Source organism: Punica granatum, chromosome 8 (genome assembly GCF_007655135.1).
Source record: "Punica granatum isolate Tunisia-2019 chromosome 8, ASM765513v2, whole genome shotgun sequence".
NCBI classification, from domain to species: Eukaryota; Viridiplantae; Streptophyta; class Magnoliopsida; order Myrtales; family Lythraceae; genus Punica; species Punica granatum.
Genome location: NC_045134.1, coordinates 5,625,743 through 5,645,631, shown reverse-complemented (window position 1 = coordinate 5,645,631; position 19,889 = coordinate 5,625,743). Strand labels below are relative to the sequence as shown.

Here is a 19,889-nt window from a genome sequence, read left to right as displayed (position 1 = left end):
ATGGAATTCAAGAACACAGGCAGCTGGTCCGGGTGAATTCCAGGCAGCGGCTTTGCGATCTTTGGCTGACCGTGCACTATTTTGCTCCTGCTACTTCGATTCCTATCAACCCACTACATAATACCCGAGCGTTCGATGCCGTTACGGCTCAAGGCAACTCCAACCCAAACAAGAACATTGGCATCTCAATGCCACAGTTTCATCCCTAGGCAGGCATGGACTCCTGATATGTGCTTGCTGAGCACCATACTCTATGCCGAGCCTGGTTCAAATCGGAAATGAAATAGAAGATTGGCAAAGATCAGCTGCTATTAACACATCGTCTGACAATTACAACCGTTAACGTTGTCCATTCTCTTTGGTGGATTTAAGGTCTTGCGGCACAAATATCGACATTATGCACCTTTCACTACTTGGCTTAAATGAATATACGAATGTTACATGTACACCTACAACAGATCATCCCGACGAAGCAGCCATGTAAAAACAATTACTGCAGGACGGAACGAATTATACATTTTGTTGGTGGTGGTGGTGGTGGTGGTGGTGGTGGTAAAAAAAATGGAGAGGACACTAGCTATAAGACTCTTGAGGAGTGAAGCCTATCGGAAGGTCGATGGCTGTCAAACAGACTCAATCTGCAACATTCCCACCTTGGCAGTTTTCATTACATAGGTCCGTCTGGGATCGGCTCGGGATGATCATTGGTGGGGACCACTGGTCGGGGACCATGACAAAGTAGGCAGTCATAGCCTTCCTGAACCTCTTCTTGTACATCTGAGGCGAGATCACCGTCGGGGATGTGTTCTTAGACCCACCAAGGATGCCCGCGGTCTTGACCCAGGTCTCAAGGTGCTTGTCCCATGTGTATTGCCTCATGAAGTCGATGATCCCAAGGACCAGTTCGTGCCTTTCCTCATCAACGCCCACAAGCAAAGAGTAGTCCATCACGTCGATCGACTGCAGGGGCAAATTGCAGGCATAAGAAACTGATGCACGTGAAAGTAATAGAAGAAGATTTATTAAGAGAAGATTACTACTATCTTTCTCCGATCTGCCAGGAGAGCCAAATTAAGTTTTTGCTTTTCCAGATAACTCGGAGAGACAAATTAAGCGAGAAAACAATAAGAGTTCGTTCGCTGCTTACTGCAAGGAAAGCTGTGTCATTCCACACGGCTCGCTCGAGCAACCTCTTGGCTTTGTTACCAACGAATATCGGAGAAGTTGGCATTGCTTCAATCAGATTCTGATCCAGCAGGACTTTGTTGCTCCCGCTCGTATCAGGGTTGTATCTTGACCGAGAAGATCCCTTGAGGTCGTAAAGCCGCGAGATGTTTCTCCTGAAGAGAAGGTTCTCCATCACCAGGACATCCATTTTCGATTCTTTCCCTCCTTTAAGGTGCTTCGATGAAACCTTTAAATCCACAAATAGCAGATGACAAGAAAGAAATTCACGTTAAGAATAGTTCAAACGAAAAAAATTTAAGAGAAACGGTAAAATATGCCTGACAAGCACTTCTCTTTGGGATAAATTTTGGATCCAGAATTGCATGGAATGCAAGCTAAGCACTTCGAATAGAGAATTGAAATATAATACCTGATAGATGCCCAGTATCTTTGCAAGGCAAGTGGGGCTCCCTGAACTGATTGACTCAGACAAGTACTTGAAATAAGCTGGGGCAAACTTGATGAATGATTCCAGCTCCGTCTTCGTAACTTGCTTAATAATGAACCGATCATCCAATGTCTTTGCAAAGAACACATTGCTCTTCCCTCCCTGCGCCCCCCACTTTTTGCATCGGCTGAGTGACCGCACATAATCCATCTCCGACGGGCAACAGATCCTTCGTAAAGCCTCAAACTGTTTATCATAATAACAGGTCACTGAATACTTCACCTTTCCTTCATCTGAGAAAGATACTCTTGCATGCAAGTCCCTCGTGGAGGACAGCAGGTCTGCCTGAGAATGAGAGCTGCTCCTGATCCCCGATAGTGACAGGATGCTCTCATCGGTTGAGCCAAAACTCCTGGTGTCCCAGGTTGCCTCCTCCAGCGAATTGAATGAGAGCAGGCTCATGGAATCAAAAAGCGGGGTACTCAGAACATCCCTAGGCTTCTCAGGTTCAGACATCTGAGCTTGGTACTCTGGGGAAATGAGCGCATAGGCTATAATGCTTGTCGGCTCATCGTCGAAGACTGGGATGATTGTATCATTTAAACCAACAGGCAGAAATGATCGTGCCCCACTATGCCTTTCTGATTCCCAAAATAACTGTACATATGTCGGATTATAGTCGGCGATACCGGGCTTCGGCATACTTACTGTTGCAAAGTTAACCAAGTTCACATTTTCAGTCACCTTGGGAAATAGTAGTGCTGCAGGACGTACAACTTCCTTTCCAGTTTGCTCAGTACTGCAAACCTCTGGATCCGACTTTTCTGCAGCTGAATTTGCCAAATTGCTCTTCTCATCTGATGTAGCATTTTCTCCGGTCCACGCAGTGTTGAAGGTGTCTGATAAACTCGCAGTTTTATGGAACTCTCCCTCCGAGAATGCTCTCCGAACTCCTGACTCAAAAGGTTCAGATATGTTGATGTTTGGGCTTGCAGAGAGTAAAGGCTCAGTAGTCTTTCCATTATTCAGGTCCTCGTCTGCTCCACATATGTTACAACCATTGCTGCTATCATTTCCAACTTGGCTCCTGTTTGAATCAGGTTTCTTCTCCAAAAGGAGCGAATCATAACTACCAAAGCCTTTAGAAGAATTTGAATGGAATTTCGTCTCTATGGGCTTCTCAGGGGCACTCATAGCTTTCTCTTTCGGTTTTGTAGCAGCACCTCCTGTACCATGGTGGACACTCCTGTTCTTTGACAATGAACTTGAGGCTTGGATTAGGTGCTGGTCCCATATGTAAGAAAGAAGCAGCAGCTGTCTCCGCAATTTGTTTATCTCCAGGATGTCTACAGCAGGTTGGCTTGCTTTCAGTTCTCTAGGCAGAATTTTCTGTAAAGATTCCTGAAAGAACAACATCAATCAGACACATATAAGGCCCGAAAAGGAAAGCTTCTTTCTGGAAGAAAAATAAAGATTTTATGGACGAAATAACATTTTTATATATCAGAGTATGAATTAGACAAAAACTTTGAGACCATTGGAATATAAAATTAAATAAATGAAACCCTTTATTACAGAAAACACAATAAAAAAAGATGTAATTGCTCGACATATTTAAATGAGAAACCTCAAATTCTTCTCTCTCCTTTAGTAACTTATTCTCCAATTCTTCCAAACGACCTCCTCGATCCAATGCTTTAATGCTATCATCCTTCCGCCCAGCACCAAATAATTTCTCCCGAATCCTCAGAAGAGCACTGTGCACTTCATTAAACGCCTGTACTGCTCGGTTACGCAACTGTCCAACAAAATAAATGATGCAACTAATGAGCACCAAAGTTCTGCGCATATAATGTACAAAAACTACAAAGAGCAACGAAAAATATTTAGCGACCTCGTTTACTTCTTTCTCTATCCAATCTTGATTGTCACAGTGGAATTCGAGTTTCGGGGGCGGAAGGTAAACCGAATGAACGTCAATTGCAGCATAGCGGAAGCAGGCAACCATTCTTCCAAAGCTGCATATGGGGCAAATTACATATAAATATAAAAGCCTCATTAGTGTTTACAGGTACCTTCTGCTAGAAAATCATGTCAATAAGGAAATGAAACAATCAATACTAAAGGTGTGCAGCCGTACAATATTTTGAACTACATGTAAAGAGAGGCAGAAGGACTTTTGAGTAAATGGCTTAATTCTTCAGAAACAAGAATTAAACAACGTACTCCCTTCAGTCTTCACTGCCCGTTTTACCAAGAGATGCATTACCTATAAACAATTCTTTCATGGCCAAGCTTACAGAAGGCATAGACGCTTAAATACAATTGATTCTCTTAGATCTACAATTTGATTTCAGTTTTTTTTTTTATCTATAAAAGCTAGCACCTGCCAGACACTTCTTTTAATATATTCACCTTTACCATAAGAGAAAAAGAAAGAGAGAGAGAGGGAAAGATGCCTACCCATAGAAACGAAGACAATCCCTATGAAGTGAATGACCACAGCTAGCAACTCTGCTTGCAGCAGCATGATTGGAAAAGCTCAGTTCTAGGAATTTCCCGAAAGATAAGCCCCAAGCAGCATCAGACATTACTACTCTTCTAGTTGCTGGAGGAAATCCATTTTTTCTCGGACACCTTAAACACCTGTGCCACATCCATATTTTCCCTTCCCGTTCTCCCGGTAAGAGAAATTCCGGAAGCTTCTGCACCGAAATCGTGAGACTTCCTTGCCGGTGAGTGTAACAATGGACATGAGCTTCTGATGGCAGTTCACATGAACGACAGCGGTAATTCTGAGAAAGAAGCCATGCTCATCAAATCTGAACTTTAACTTATAAGCAGAACCTGTTTGCAGTAATAATTTATAATAAAAGTATACCTGGTCAAATAAATGGTCCTGCAGGTACCGTCCCAAAGGCTTATCAAAGCTCCCATAGTATTTGATACGAAAGAGGTGGGCCCGCTCGCAAACGGTTCCCTTCCACACGCACCGAGTGGATAGTGAAACCAGAATGCTCTGATGATCAGAAGACGATGGAGGAAACTCTTCTTTCGAAGAGACCATGTCCTGAGTGATAATATTGCCATCTTCATTTGCAGCTGCAAGTCCCAAATTATTTCGGTAATCTAGGGATAAATCATTTCCTTCAGCATGACCGTTGGTCACATTTTTTCTCATTGTCTCTGTAGAGCCAAATGGATGAGACATCACATTAATTCCTGCTAAATCATCAAAAGAGCCAGACGACATCAGAGCAAAGTCCCCCGCACCCACGGACTTGTTCTCCTCGGGGAGTGGGAACTCATTGCCAATGCCCACTTTGTCCTGCCCAAGAGGATAAGACATTAACTGAGCGGCAAAACTAGTCAATCTCGAGGCAGATTCCTCATTCATACTCCAGGAGCAAGGACTTGATTTGGCAGAGGGGGGCAAATTCTCAGACAGGAGCCCATTCAACGTCATAGCTTTGTTGGGATTCTGCACTTCAGTCTCTGTTTGTACATTAGGAGGCTTCCCGGAAGGGGTAATGGGAAAACCGGGTATTGTGGAGATTGATCTTTCGATACTTGAGGGCTTATCAGGGAGAGCGACAGTTATGGGAGACTTTAAAGGGAGCTCAGGGAGTGAAGCACCTTCATCCGCCAGAAAAGATGTCTCCAGAGCCAGGTGATAAGCTGCAAAAACTCCATACTGAACCACATGTTTCACTTTCTTCAGTTCATCCCCGTTAGCACCTTTCAACAAAACCTGAACCCAACAAAAGCATTCAGGGCTGTTTACTGTTTACTGACAGATAATTTCCTCGGAAAATTTAAAAATTGGGAAAACATGCTAACTCGAAATAAATATTGCTTTCTAGGAAAAGAGTATTTCCCAGTTTTCAATTTTTCAGAGATTTTTTTAATTTAGCTTCCAACTTTGTATTAAACATTCTCTTTCTTTCAAATAGTAAATTGTTGGAAGATCAAAATCCTCAGGCAAATAAACTCAAGAGTTTACATGAACTATCCAAAAAAAAATATTTATATTTATAGAGATATATATAAAATAAAATAATATCTTAAAGCACCCTGAGTATCTCTATCCAAGAAAAGAATTAACAACAGGACTAGTACTAGCCATTTAAAGTGAAAAGCTTCACCTAATTCTCAAGTAACATGTTGGACAATGTATTATCGTATAATTCCCACATATTGTCTAGCTCAATAAGGGTGTGTTCGCTTCAACTTAATCAACTAAGTGCTTAAAAGTTAGTTACAAGTTAGTTACAAGGGAGACTGAATGGGAGAAGGAGGGAAAGATGAGAGGTGAGTGTCTAAACTAATTAATGTCAAAAACTACTTAATGAGATAAGCCAAAAAATTTGACTTAATGGAATAAAGCATTTTCACTTATTGGTGCCTTTAACTCCTCAAAACACATCTCCTCATCCTTATCAATCCTCTCATTTTCTTATACACTATTTTTTCTTAATTAATTAAGTGCTTAATTTTTAAAAACTTAATATATCAAACGCCACCTAAGTGTATGATTATTAGGTCGCTCCAAAAGGAGACCCTGACTTATGTATCCATAAAATTGTAACCTATAGACCACAGAACGAAATTTATGGTAGGACTTACCGTGCAGCCAAATGGCTTTGGGCAACCATCAAAAAACATCAATGTCTTGGTCAATTTTTTTCCACCTTGACCAGCACTACCGTGCTCTTCACCAAACTTATCCACATAGAACGAATCACAGTACCCTAATTTTGGCGTCGTGAGATGATCAATCGAAGGTACTATCTGCGCCCCAGTGCAGCGAGCTATACGTTCTAAGAGTGGCCTCTTGATATTCAAAACCAGTGATATATCTTTTGCCAGGATGTATTCTTGTGCATAACGCGATACAGACTTCTCAACCAATACAACGTTGGGGTGATGTGCATCAATCTTTGCAACTGCCATCTTCAAGTGGTCCATTTCCTGAGAGACCCAACAAATCAATACAATAATTAATGTTGGAGAAGTACAGATATTGGAGGAACTTCAAGAAGCCAAATGAGTTTTCAAAGGAAAAAAATTCAAAACTAAATGAACCTGCTGCAGTAATGTGTCAAAGCTTGACAAATGATTTGAAACTCGTTGATATTCCAAAGCTCCACCAAGAATTAGAAAACGCGGTTTGTCTATTTTGGATGTCATACGCCTATGAGCCACATTTTTCTTGCAGACAACTCCTTTGACCACCTTGCTAGAAGAAGAAACGAAAAGAAGTTTCATGTAAGTACAGTGAAAACCATCATGAAGCAGAATATGACAAATTAAAGGGCAGCCTACTTATATCTATATATAACATGACTGTGAACCTTTTTTTTTTTTTCCACAGCAGAAATTACGCCAACCGGTAACCACTTTATAATAAACGCATAGACAAAATTGTCCCCATTTTTTATATTACACAGACATGGACTAAATATTTTTTTCCATAAATAGATAACTCTGCACCAGATAAAAATTATGACTTTGCAAAGCACCGAATAAGCAACTCTCAAGCAAGTAAAAAAGAGAAGAAAATGATAAAATACTTCGACAGTATAAACACCACATCAAATATCAAATATGAAATAAAAATCAGCACCGGGGCTATGATTTCCTATAACTGAAAATCTTATCACAAAGATTACCACATCATTCTTGTAGCTACCACTAGAACAGCAAGCAGTAGCAAAAGAAATTAACATGCAAACATGACTATGCAAATGACACAAGCGGAAAAAGATAAGAAAAGAGAACACAAATGAGACAGAACAGACTGAGAATCATGTCTTGGTGATATGCTGAGAAGAACACCAAATCATTAAAGATAGGCCAACAAAAGTACCTCTCACTCCGATGCCCAGAGGCTATGCACTTCACCTTCACATAGCCACCAGGATCCATTCCTCCACCTTTGCTCATATCAGGCTTAAGAATCGTAGCGGCTTCCCAAGAGAGGGATGCAATTATGTCCAACCAACTTTCCTTCCCATCTTCACCACCGACAGGCAGATTCTCAACCAGCAAAAGCTGGGCAATCAGAGCTCTAAAATGGCCTTCCACAACATTTTTCATAGCTTTCCTATGTTCCTCAATGGACTTGTCCCTGTTACGGTACTCCCCACTGCCAAAGCTGTTTGAAGGGCGTAGGTACCCCCACTCCCCAGTGGCACCTTCACAATCATCATCGTCCAATAGAACAGCTTCTCGTTCATCCTCTTCATCCTCTGGCTCTGGTGGGAGCCAAAGTAGTCTATTGTTCTCATAGTCCACAGGTTCATAATCTGTTCCCTCCAATTCTTGTGCAGAAGCTTCATGGATGAGTTCAGGCTTTGATTCAGCCACTTGATTACCATCATCCTTGCTTTCCATTCCTTGGGTACTAAAGTTTTCAATCAATGAAGAGCAACCCGTGCCTTTGGCTTCAGCTTTACTTCCATCACGATAATTTTCATGCGGTCCGTAGTAGACACCGCCAGTCTCATCAACACTGACATTACCATAGTGCCTAGCACCTTCAGAGTCCGAGCGATAGCCAGCATAGTCATCATCTTCATCATCACTCCTAATAGAAAAGGGAAAAGCTCTTTCCTCATCAATGAATTAAGCAACTAACGGCAAAGGCAATCAAAATAACTGACGACTCGAAAAGTGCATAAGTTACCTGTTCATACAAAAGGTGTACTGGGTGGAAGAGGGATCCCCTGTTTCGGCAAATTGCCTCTCGGAAGGGACATCATCGAGCTCAACTAGAGATGGATCCATCTCCATGAATTGCTCGTTGCTAGGACTGGATATATACGGCACGCGCTGATAAGGCCCAGTTGAGTAAGGAGTCGACCCAATAGTACTGCAGCTGCTGTTACAGGTGCAGCCCGATTTGCTGCTTGCCAAGCTTGTCGCGGAGGGTGAGGGACTGAGAGGGAGGGCAAGGGTGGTGCTTTCAGATGGACACCCATTATCATCCCCAGTCGCTACCCCTTGCTCCCATTGCTTGAAGCAGTAGTTACAAACTCTGATTCTCTCCCAGTCGTCTCGACCAGTAGTCCGCTGGTCATCGAAGGTGGCGGGGATCGAGTTCACCGTGCACTTGGCACAAAAGACACGACCACAGAGGCGGCAGTGGTGGCGGCGGTTGAAGACGGTGAACTGGGAGTCACACTCGTAGCAAACCCGACAGCTCTGATCGGGCATCCAAAAGTCCCGGGAAAACTTCACCGGCTCGGCCCTCCGAGGGATCCAGGACTTCACTACGTCAACTAGCTCGGATAGTTTGTTGTCGGGGGTGCCCATCGACAACCTCCCAGCCAAGCCCCCTCATTATAGTCTTCTCATTTGCCAATCCCACACAAGATCCCACAATCACAGAACCAATCCGAATCTGCATCAAAACCCCAAAAAGCAACCAACTTTAACCACTTCAAGCTACCCCTGCATGAAGAAGGGATAACACAGATCCATGAATACCTGCAAATACGCAGATAGAGCTCGAACCCGGAAAAATTGAGCAGCCTCAGCTTCTAACTCCCCAGCAAGAACACCCAATCACAGCCTCAAACAGAGAAAGCAGCAACAATTCAGCACCAGAAACCCTAATATACTTGATCAAACAGGGAAGCCGTAACCGCCAGCCGAAGCAAAATCTCCACCGCAACTCAACACAATATCCAACCCAATTTTATAATAAAAGATTATCCCTCAATTTCTCATTTACACGCACATATATATATATATATATATAAACGGATACTGTATATAATATACAGGTGTGGGTATATGTATAGTTATATATAATAATGAATTATTATTATTATTATTATTATTATTATTATTTGTTTGCTGAAGCAGAGGTGGTGGCCGAATTTATCGTGACAGAGATAATTGCACGCACAGGTGGATGAATCTACCTGCTCCTTTCCTTGCTTCCTTCTCTGCTAAAGCAAGAGACCGATGGAGACGGATATTGATATGAGAGAGAGAGAGAGAGAGAGAGAGAGAGAGAGATAGAGAGAGAGATTCACAGAAATTTTGTGAATGGAAATGGAGAATTTTCTACCTCCTTCTTCCTTTTTTCCATCATCTCTCTATCTATTTCTCACCGTGAGATGTACAGATTGAACGATTTTTCTTTTTCTTTTTAAGGTTTTTCTTTTCTTTTTTCCTTTTTGGGGAGGGTTTTCGCTGCTTCTTTTGTTTGTTTGGTAGCTCCCATTTTTCCTGTGCCACAGAAAATGACTGTAAGTAATATTATTATTATTATTATTATTATTATTATTATTATTATTATTATTAAACAAGAATTTAAACAAGAAATGATTGCAGGTCCTGTTTTTAAACAAGAAAAATTATTCCAAGTCCCATAATGGGACCGAGGGCGAGTTGAGAAGTTTCTCTACTCGCCGCTTACTTTTTTAAAAAAAATATATTTTTTTTCTCTTTTTTTAATTTCATTCGTTCTTTAGTCTTTTTAGTTCAGCCCGAACAATGTAATACATAATTCGTTCAGTTCGCTACGTCAAATGATTTGATCGTTATAGTTGGACCATTTATTTCCATTTCTTTAAAATATATTTTTAATTTATTGGCCTATTAGGTCAAACAATTAGGGGAGGAGGGGGTTTCTCACCGCTAGTCACTTTTTTTTGTTAATTATATTATATAACGGTATGATTCTAGGTTCATATTGAGGAGTGGAGACGAGAAGTACAGTGGATTTTCCCACCCGCACCCACCCTTCCTCCTTTTTTTCAAGTTTATCTTTATATTTTTATATATTCATGTATTTTAAGTATATAGACATTTTTATGGTATGAATCATTACGCATCCGAACATCCACTAGGTCCAATTGTTAAGCGATGTCAGTCCATTAAATGATTAAACTCTCCCAAGCATGATTTTTTTCCCTGTCACGAAAGTCACACCCGAGACCTTAATTAATTAGACCCGGGGTTGAATTACTTAAAACTATAAAGCTTATTTGAATTTATCACTAACTTAAGTTATTTTTTCTTTTCTGTGGCGTAATAAATATTCTTGTAATTAAATGAAAACATGCACGCAATATTTATAATTTTCTTAACAATAATTAATAGAAAATTATTCGCTGAAAATGAAAAGAATTATGTTATAATATTATATTATTAGCAATCAATTCCTTTGATATAATTTAATCGGCGTAGCCACACGCCCTTGTTGTGTTCATTACACTATTATTTATGTGTTCGTCACGAGAGTCCCCAGATCATGTTAATGTGTCATTGGTTGGATATGATATGAGTTGAATCGAGGCAGTATGGCCCAAGAGCAGTTGTGTATAATTTTATCGTGGTATTGTTTCCTTTGTTGTTTCAGAATAAGACTTCATTGTTGTTCAAACTCCATTCAGAATAGATCGGTGGTTTCTCAACACATTTCGACAACTACCCCTGATGGATGTTATTACGGGATCCTCCCCCATTTCCTGGGAATAAAATCTTTGGTTGCTTGGGTTGTTATCGTCGACACCTTACCGATGTAGCTCAACGCCATTTTTGACTTCGTGTTGCGGTTCCCTTTGAGGTCTCAAGAGTCCGTAGTCAAGGTCACTCAGTCCTATTAAGCCATGATTAGTCAGCCCTGGTTTATCTCCAATTAAGTCAGGAAGTCGCAGGATCATTGTGCGCCTGTGTCATGTCAGTTTTGCATTTGTTGTTCGCTTTTATCAATGATGAGTTTTCAGTCATCTTTCTACATGTAAGCCGGATTTTTCAATCAGGTGGGCGACAAAGCTCGTATTGCGCTCGGTAGTATAATGTAAATTAGATTTGTTATTAATAAAATGCTATTATTTACCAAAAAAAAAGTCAGACAAATTTTCTGGATATTGTATGATTCACAGTGCTATTAAATAAAAAGAGGATAAATGCTTATGAATTTTATTGTGAAATCACATATCAAATTATCGGAAAATTATGAATATATTATTTTTTTCTGTTACATATGAATATATTATTTCAAATTACATAGATAGTACATTACCTTTTAAATAGTTCCTCAATTTTCAAAATTTCTACATTGATGTACAATTTGGTGGCCGTAGATGTGAAACTGTGTATTGTCTTGCAATTTTTGTAAATGAAGAAGTAATTTTGAGGAAACAATATGAATGATTTAGCTTTGTTTATTTATGGAGTATAATTTACTTCACTTTATTTTTTATTTAATTTAATAACGTAATCATTACTTTTTTATCTTTTTTAATATAATAATAAATTCTCTCACGTACTTTTTCTTAACTATTATTACAATTAATTTTTAACACTAAATTCTCTTAACTATTCATTAATTTCTCCTCGATTTAACAACACAATCATTACTTTTTTATTGTCTTCCTCAATTTAATAATAAATTCTCACACATTTTTTTAACCATTATTACAACATTACTTAAATATATATAAATATTTGGAGTTGAGTGAAATTAAATTCCACTTGATTACCAAACGCCATCTTAATATTTATTCAAATTAATTTCATCTTACTTCGAAATTCCTTCATGATTGTTAATAATGATGATGGAATGTTCCTAGTCCTCATGCGAGAAAATTTCTTCAATCTGTTTAGTCATGGGCCCCATAGTGCCACTTTTATCTTTTCATCCCTAAAATATTAATTTTATGAATTTGTATTAGTCATATCATGAATATAAATCATTCATCAATTAAATAAACAATAATTAAGTAAAATAAAACCGGTGAAGGAGTAGCTCGATATCATTTTGTGAGCAAGGCCAATTGTTGTATTAACTTTTTCGACTTCTTCAATAGCGCAAAACTTACCAATAACATATGTATAGAGAAAAAATATATAAGATATAGTGTAAGTAAAACAAACTAAGACTGTATCAACATTTACTGGGCGGTTCCTCGATGATGCTGTAATTATTTTGAAATTCTTGACGGTATATAAACCCCCTTCACGAAGTGACAATCTAAACAAATTGATTTAAGATTTTCTTATGTTTGCATAAATTAAAGAACCCTGATTTCATTAGAAATAATAATAATTAAATAAATAATCAAGTTTTGTATTTTAAAATAATATAGTTAGTAAAAAATGACAAAACATATATGTTCATCAAGGAAAATCATGTCGATACTGACGACTTCATTAGTCATTGTGTTCATAGCATCCCACACAATCTTGTCAAACTCATTATAATTGTCTGTGTCATTCTCAAGTCTCAATTTTTTAATCATGTGATAAATCATTATAGCACCTCAAAATCTGTAATATTATACATTAAAAAATATAAGTAAATGAAAAACAAATAAATTCAGGTATGTCAATATGATTTTAATCTTTCTTAGCCATGTAAACAAAAATATTTAATGGGAAGGAGAGTTTCTAGTTACCTTTGTACTATTCTCCAAATTGTTATTCTTCTACGTCCATAAAAAGAGGAAAAAGAGAAAACGAGCTTGTGCTCAATTACACCCTTCCCTCCTCGACGTCTCTCACTGTCTTTCCGGACACAAATTCCACACTGCCCGCTAAAATGCAAAGACACAAATCGCCTCTTCGAGCACGCTGCCCCTTCGAATCTCCTGCCATGAACGCCTGCTCCTTATCTCCTACCAGAATCCTCCCTGAGGCCCTCCTTCGAGTCGTACTTTCCGTGCTCTCTCTTCGTGGCCAGCGCTTCGCCTTCTAAACATCTCTCTCCAATCGGCCCAAGTTATAAACATCTATCTATCCTCATCTAAATTTGGGCTTAGTTCTGCTGAGATTAGACCTGAAAAATCCTCATTGTTTTATCCATTCTGTTTGAATTCGGATGAGCTTAACTGTAGAAGTAAGTAAACACATGACCCGATCAGTTCGCAAATCACTGCGGAATATTCATCTCAGACCACTCCTATTAGTCTGAGTTGCCCTCCACGGGAATACCACGGCTTGCTTGCTCCTCTATGGAACCAAACTTCCCGTCTACTTTGTGTATAAGAGTTCTCAAAAGTCCTGATCCAGTCGATTCCCTCATCCAAGCAAAGCATAAGGTTTCATCTCGAACACGCTGTGTCTATTCCTGGCCCGTTTATTCGCTGGACACGAGGAAGTTAATCAGCTTCGAAGTGTGCTTTCTTTCTGCCTAACATTTCTTGTTTCCTTCTGATTGATTGGCTCCGCGTACTTAATAACACATTACAGGCACAGCGCGTTAACTATGGACGACATAACCCATATAAGTGAAAAGATCATTGTTCTAATCAAACCATAGACACATAGACTGCCGTCTTCCTTCTAGTAGGACGCGGGATCATTGTTCCTCACTGAGCACAACATTTGCCGTGTTTCACATTCATCTTCCAGAAAACTATTCCGGCTAACAGCCTGAACCAAACAGGAGAATCACATCCGCATTCTTAATATCATTTATGTGAAATCAGGAAAACTTGTAAAAATAATTTCAAAATCGGACAAAATTTCATTATCAGCGCATTCTTAAGAGCTAACACTCCTACCATTTCTTCTTCAGCTATATATATATATATAGAAAAACGAAGATAATTAATTTACACTACACATCTTAACAACCACCAATCTGAAAAACTTAAAAAACTATCTGCACTTGCACATCAGTAGCAGCTTCACTACACTTTACCCCCTGCTATAAGTAAAAAGAGTTCCCTTCCCTTTCCCAAACTGAACAGCTCGAAACCAGTATTTTCAGAAGCCGGCAGAAAGGACTGCCAGAAATTCCACTTGCAATAGCCTTATAAACATCTCTCTCCAATCGGCCCAAGTTACAGTGAGAGATATGTGTGGTCAATTATTGCGTTGAAATTGCTCGGCTTCCTGTAAAATATACTAAGCAAATATGAGAGGAGACCACACAAAGTAAGCCACTGATAATTGATATTATTGGTTCCAACGTCTAATAACACTTGGTCTCAGTCACTAAATCACACCATACATCTTAAAAGGGATTGCGATGCTATGGAAACAAATCTTTCTATCTGACTTGCTAGGAAACTTGAAACAAATCTTTCTATCTGACTTGCTAAGAAACTTGCAGACGAGGCGTCATATGCTAGTTAGACATTTTCTTCAACCAGAGAACTTAGTCAATCTTCTTAAAGCCAAAAAGGAAATCAACAAATTTTTTTTCCCACCTGAGAAATGAAGTCTAAAATATTTTCCAATAGCAAACACATCGACACAGCAGAGTTCTACGACTCGTACCTGAGCAGCGAAATGGGCATGTTGGAGATACTGCGGGGAGAAAGGGTAGAATGGTGCTGTACTCAAATCAATTGATCCCTATCAGAAAAATAAATTGAATCAACTTAGTATAAATTTGTAATCAAATAATCAGCCAAATAACAACCTTTAATTGCATAAAATCTTGACTCTGCCAGCATACTTGATTTAAGTTAACAATATCAAACGGGATGTTAGCATGAGCATTGGCTTGCACGGAGTTGTCCACTGCTCGGTCATTGATTTTTCCTGCATTGAACAAAACAACTTAATGATAAGTCATCTATTGCATTAGGCACTAACTTCAAGCTTGTTTGCTTCCTTTTCTTTTTTCTTTTTTTCTTTTCCTCTCTATTTCAGTGAAGTGCGCCATTTGTTTGCTTCCTGAGTAGCTAGCTAGAAAACATTTTCCTCATTTTGCGTTCTTCACATGACAGAGCAAAACAATCATTTCGACATGGACTCTTTTTCATGTATTCCCTGTTCAGAAAATTTAAAAAGAGAAAAAGAAATATCTTCACTAAACCATGATGCTTACTGGATTTTAAGGATTCATTGCTTGCATTTTTCTTACGCTTCCCAGAATTGCCACTCGCTTGGGCATTATTCGCGACATTCAATTCCAAATCTGCCTCCACTCTCTTAAGCTCTTGATCTATTTGGCGGAAGCTATCCCTCAACAAGACTCTTGTAATTGGACTCTTCTGGCTTCTCGTGATCATATCATAAGCCCACCGCATCATTTCGGTGTGGTACTCGACCTCAGTCTCCCTCCTATTTGTGTCCATTAGATCGTGACTAGGAGCTCGATCTCTGGCACTTTTCGTCCACCGTTTTAGAATATATTGATGAGGAATAGCATTCACATTCTTCATGTGGAGACAACTCAAGCAATGAGAACAGAGGATACCCATGCACTCGAACTTCTTGCAGGAACACGAAATATTCAAAGCAGAGGAGTCAAACTGCACGATATGCTCCTTCTGATCATCCATGTCGCCAACCATCCGATAAGTGCACAAGGTTCCGCTTGAGCTAAGCTCAGTACACCTCAGCGCACCCACTCCTTCCAAATACTCCTGCTCAAACAGCTCGAAGATCTTGTGGGTATAAATCTGGGCTGCCTGATGACAAATACTGCTCTTCTTGATGACAAGGGGAGGGGCCCCTTGCTTGCATCTAAAGTTCGATTTTAACTCCGAGTCACGCCAGCGAGCAACTAGCTCGTCAACCTCAATGGCAAACCTTGTGAGGCACGTAATCTTGCTGCTGGAGATTCCACCAAAAATATCCACGCACTCGTTCCTCTGGGATGAGATGACACCACAGGAGAACGAGTTGCTTGAGAAAGCCGTGCTCCATTTCTGACGATACCTGTATATGGTTTTAAGCCAAGAGTGATTCTTGCAGTCATACTCCTCCACCATTCTTTGCCATGTTTCTTCAAACTCAGACTCCATGTTGCACTGTTGCACACATTTGCGGAACAGTTGGGCAAAAGCTGGATTTGAATAGAGGCCAGCCAAATGTGACGAAGCTTTCTTCACAATATGCCACGGGCAAATTATATGGCTAGTATCTGGAAAAACCTGGACAATTCATCAGGCATGTCAAAGTACCTCCAGAAACTCATATCAAATTAAGGTCGCTTGTATAACACATGTCATGCCCAAGAAAAAGTCTTCTGAGGCTCTCTCTACTCAACTGAAAACCTCATGTATCAGGAGAATACAAAATTATCTATACAATTTTCTGAAAAAAACTTTTCCATAATCTACCAAAACACAAAGAAAATATTTTCAGGTGATTTTCAAACTACATGATGAAAATATAAGAAAATATCATACTCCCTATGACGTTATTTTCTTATATTCTGAAGAAAAAGTCAATTTGCAACAGATGGAACCTTAAATGGTTGATGTTCATAAAAAGAGGTACCTCTTCAACTGCCTGAATTAACGCTGCATCATCCTGATAGGTGACTATTGTTCTTGGAGCTTTGTTCCCCATTGACTCTAGAAAAGATTTAAAGAGCCAGATAAAAGATGTGCTTGTCTCGTCCAACAAGAACGCACACCCGAACATCACTTTTGCCCGGTGATGATTGATTCCGAAGAACGGAGCACATATCAGATTGTATTTGTTTATACGATAGGTAGTATCAAAGACGACCACATCTCCAAAATACCCGTAATCAATCCGAGACCTACCATCACACCAGAAGAAGTTGGTCACCCGGCCTTCCTGGTCTAACTGTACATCATGGAAAAACATGATATCACCATTCTTCTTCTTCTTGAACCATTGACACAAGCTTTGAGCATCTCCCCCCTCTATAAACACGAGATTTTGCTCGCTCGCAGGATTCTGATCCCGCTGGACAAAGCCAGTATTTTCGGTGGTCAAAGTTAGTGTCTCCACAGAATTCAATAAACGAGGTTTCGGCCTCCTAAAATTCCTTGCGGACCTTAACAGGTGCCTCTCTTCTGTACTTGCCAATTCATGGTTATGTTCCGCGATGAAATGAGTGACCTTCCACTCATCATCTTTCACGGTGAAACGTATCATTGCCTTACAGCCGGTCCTAACATCCAATCTGTTGTAGCTTGGGGTCTCAGAAGGGGTGGGGTCTTCTTTGAAACCCTCCTTCGAACAAACATATTCCTTCTGGCGAATAAGTCTTGTCCCCTCATAGTATCTGGACTTAGCCTTCCGAATACTAAATCCTTTCTCATATGCATACTCATTGTACAACGTGTATGCCTCTTCCTCGCTACGTACAATTTTTCCTAATAGATTGTCATTGGCAAAGTCATCAATCAGTCCCCGAGAGACCGTTGAAGCGCTCAACTCAATGTTGGTTAGTTCCCCTTCATCCACTTCCACTGGGCGCTCTGCAAAATGAGGAAGCATTTCAAAAAATATGCAACAAATCAGATTCTGCAAGCGAACGAATAAGGAAGAAAATTACGCACAAAGCAACTTTTTCTTCATCTCGCCGGATACCCAGATTGATAATCATGAAAAAGCAAAACGAGGGCTCTTTTACCTTCTTCGTTAGTTGTCTCTTTACCCTTCTCCATTTTTCTTCAGTTCATCTGACCTGCAACAAAGGAAACATCATTCAGCAACTCACTGGAAGGCTGGCAAAAATCTCCAATGCCTAGGAGCCCCAGACCCAGTATTAGCTCATTGTCTGCAGTAGTTCTTCAACACCCCAATCCAACACCAAGCTACAAAACTTAGCAGAGCCATCTAAAGCAAGCATTACGAGTAGTATCAGACCTGACCCAGCAATTTTTTTTCCCAGATTCAAGTAAATATTTGCAGTGTAAACCTTTTTCCTACTCAAGTTTCGGAATTTTAGACATCCCTTTCAGGATAAGCCTCAGACACCTGCTGGGTAATGCAGTCTCGACAAAGAGAAGATCAAAACAGGAGGAAAAATAGCTCCTTCCTAGGTTAGATTGATAGATAACCGCTATTTCAGCAAAGGGAAGATGGAAACGCAGGAGCAATGCCATCTCACCAAATACGCAGCTCCCTGCCGTGGCAGAATCTATCCGATTCGAAGCATCCAACGAACAAATAATCAAACTAACGTGAATTTGGGCCCCTTTCGAGGGGTAACCAACTCCCAAATGCAGAATTAGAGGGGAAAAGGAAGGGTTTTGTGAAGGAATGAAATGAAATTACCTACCAGGGAGAGAGGGAGCGAGGGGACGGAGGGAGAGGGAGAGGGAGAGGGAGACGCAGAGTGAGCGCGCGAGCGAGTTGGGTCTGAGTGAATTGAGAGGGCGAAAAGCATAAACGGGTCCGACCGAGTCGATAGTCCAACTCCAGGCGGGGCTCTGGGAGGACACGAAATCCCTCTTTCGTGAATAATAAGGTTTGTGAAACTCCACCGAAAAAAAAAATTAAAAATAAGAAATAATAGTAATAAAAATAAGGTTCCGGTTCGAGTCCTTATGAGTTTAAAAAATTCATGCTGAGAGAGATTTATACTCTGTTTGGAGTCAGAGTTGAATTTTAAAATATTACTTTAACTTAATTTTACCAACAATAAAACAAAATAATTCATACAAAATCAAAGGGTGAGCCTCGTTTATACCACTCTTTTTCAAAATCAAAAACTGATTTTAAAATATTACTTATAAACCAAATGCAGTATTATTCCTTAATGGGCCGATCCAGCTAAACAAGATTAGTGGGGCCCTAATTGGGCTTCCGAGTTTACGCCGAAAAAAATAAGGTTTATGAAAGGTTTGGATGTTTGAGCCCCAATGGGATAATAATTCATATCTATTACTTATTATCTTTTTTTTCGATAAAATTATGAGTATTTTCAACTTGATGAGATGAAACTAATCTCATTCCGATGTCACTAGGCCCACCCTATTTCAAACCCCTACAAATAAAATTCGCAACTAGGAAGTTATTTTGCCATCAGACCACAGTCACGTGTTTGATAATTGTTATCGTCATTTTTTGCAAAAACTAAGGCTGCGTTTGGATCGCTTGAACGAAATTGATAGAGAATAAAATAGGCATGGATTAGAATTGACATGGAATATAATAGATATTCTGATGAAATTTATTTTGTTTGATTGGACGGAATAGAAAAATGGTGAAAAACCGGGAATACAATGTAAACAAGATAAAAAGACATAAATACCTCTCTTTTAAAATATATTAAAATATTATATTAAATAAAATTACAAAAAAATACATTGTTCATCTTATCCAATATGAAGAAGACGAACAGTACATGACTCCCTTGCCTCCCAGATCATTCGCGAATGGGGTCAAGGTCGACCTCCTGCTCCCTAGCCCCAGCCCATCGACCTGTCACCTCCACCTCCACCTGCTCCCTCGACAACGACTTCCTCTTCGGAGCGACTCGACGAGAACCTCTTCTCCAACTTCACACTTGTCACTCCTCTAGCAAGCTCGCCCAAGAACGACCACTAAGAGCCCTAGCTGAGCTTCTCTGCCCCGATCAAATCGTCGG

The 19,889-nt window shown here is 39.9% G+C and overlaps 2 protein-coding genes across 4 annotated transcripts; both read right to left on the bottom strand.

Annotated features, from left to right (window-relative positions):
• Positions 1–291: 291 nt before the first annotated feature.
• On the bottom strand, positions 292–9,621 carry LOC116189279 (1-phosphatidylinositol-3-phosphate 5-kinase FAB1B). The gene is made up of 12 exons (XM_031518871.1): positions 9,107–9,621; positions 8,304–9,020; positions 7,485–8,204; positions 6,701–6,854; positions 6,242–6,586; positions 4,497–5,366; positions 4,079–4,410; positions 3,510–3,633; positions 3,243–3,413; positions 1,598–3,016; positions 1,148–1,414; positions 292–960 (listed from the first exon to the last, which is right to left on the bottom strand). The coding sequence occupies exons 2-12, from the start codon at positions 8,930–8,932 to the stop codon at positions 634–636; spliced, it is 5,358 nt and encodes a 1,785-aa protein (XP_031374731.1). The 5' UTR covers positions 8,933–9,020; positions 9,107–9,621; the 3' UTR covers positions 292–633.
• Positions 9,622–14,016: 4,395 nt separating this feature from the next.
• On the bottom strand, positions 14,017–18,740 carry LOC116188194 (protein FAR1-RELATED SEQUENCE 5-like). 3 transcript variants are annotated; one of them, XM_031517395.1, is made up of 7 exons: positions 18,575–18,740; positions 17,928–17,981; positions 16,817–17,772; positions 15,417–16,467; positions 15,042–15,127; positions 14,861–14,938; positions 14,017–14,473 (listed from the first exon to the last, which is right to left on the bottom strand). In XM_031517395.1, exons 2-7 carry the CDS (start codon positions 17,959–17,961, stop codon positions 14,444–14,446), a joined length of 2,235 nt encoding a protein of 744 aa, XP_031373255.1. In that variant the 5' UTR covers positions 17,962–17,981; positions 18,575–18,740; the 3' UTR covers positions 14,017–14,443. The 3 variants fall into 3 exon arrangements, with proteins under 3 accessions (XP_031373255.1, XP_031373253.1, XP_031373254.1); XM_031517393.1 differs by having other exon boundaries at positions 18,579–18,740; XM_031517394.1 differs by lacking the exon at positions 18,575–18,740 and adding an exon at positions 18,408–18,566.
• Between the last annotated feature and the right edge of the window lie 1,149 nt (positions 18,741–19,889).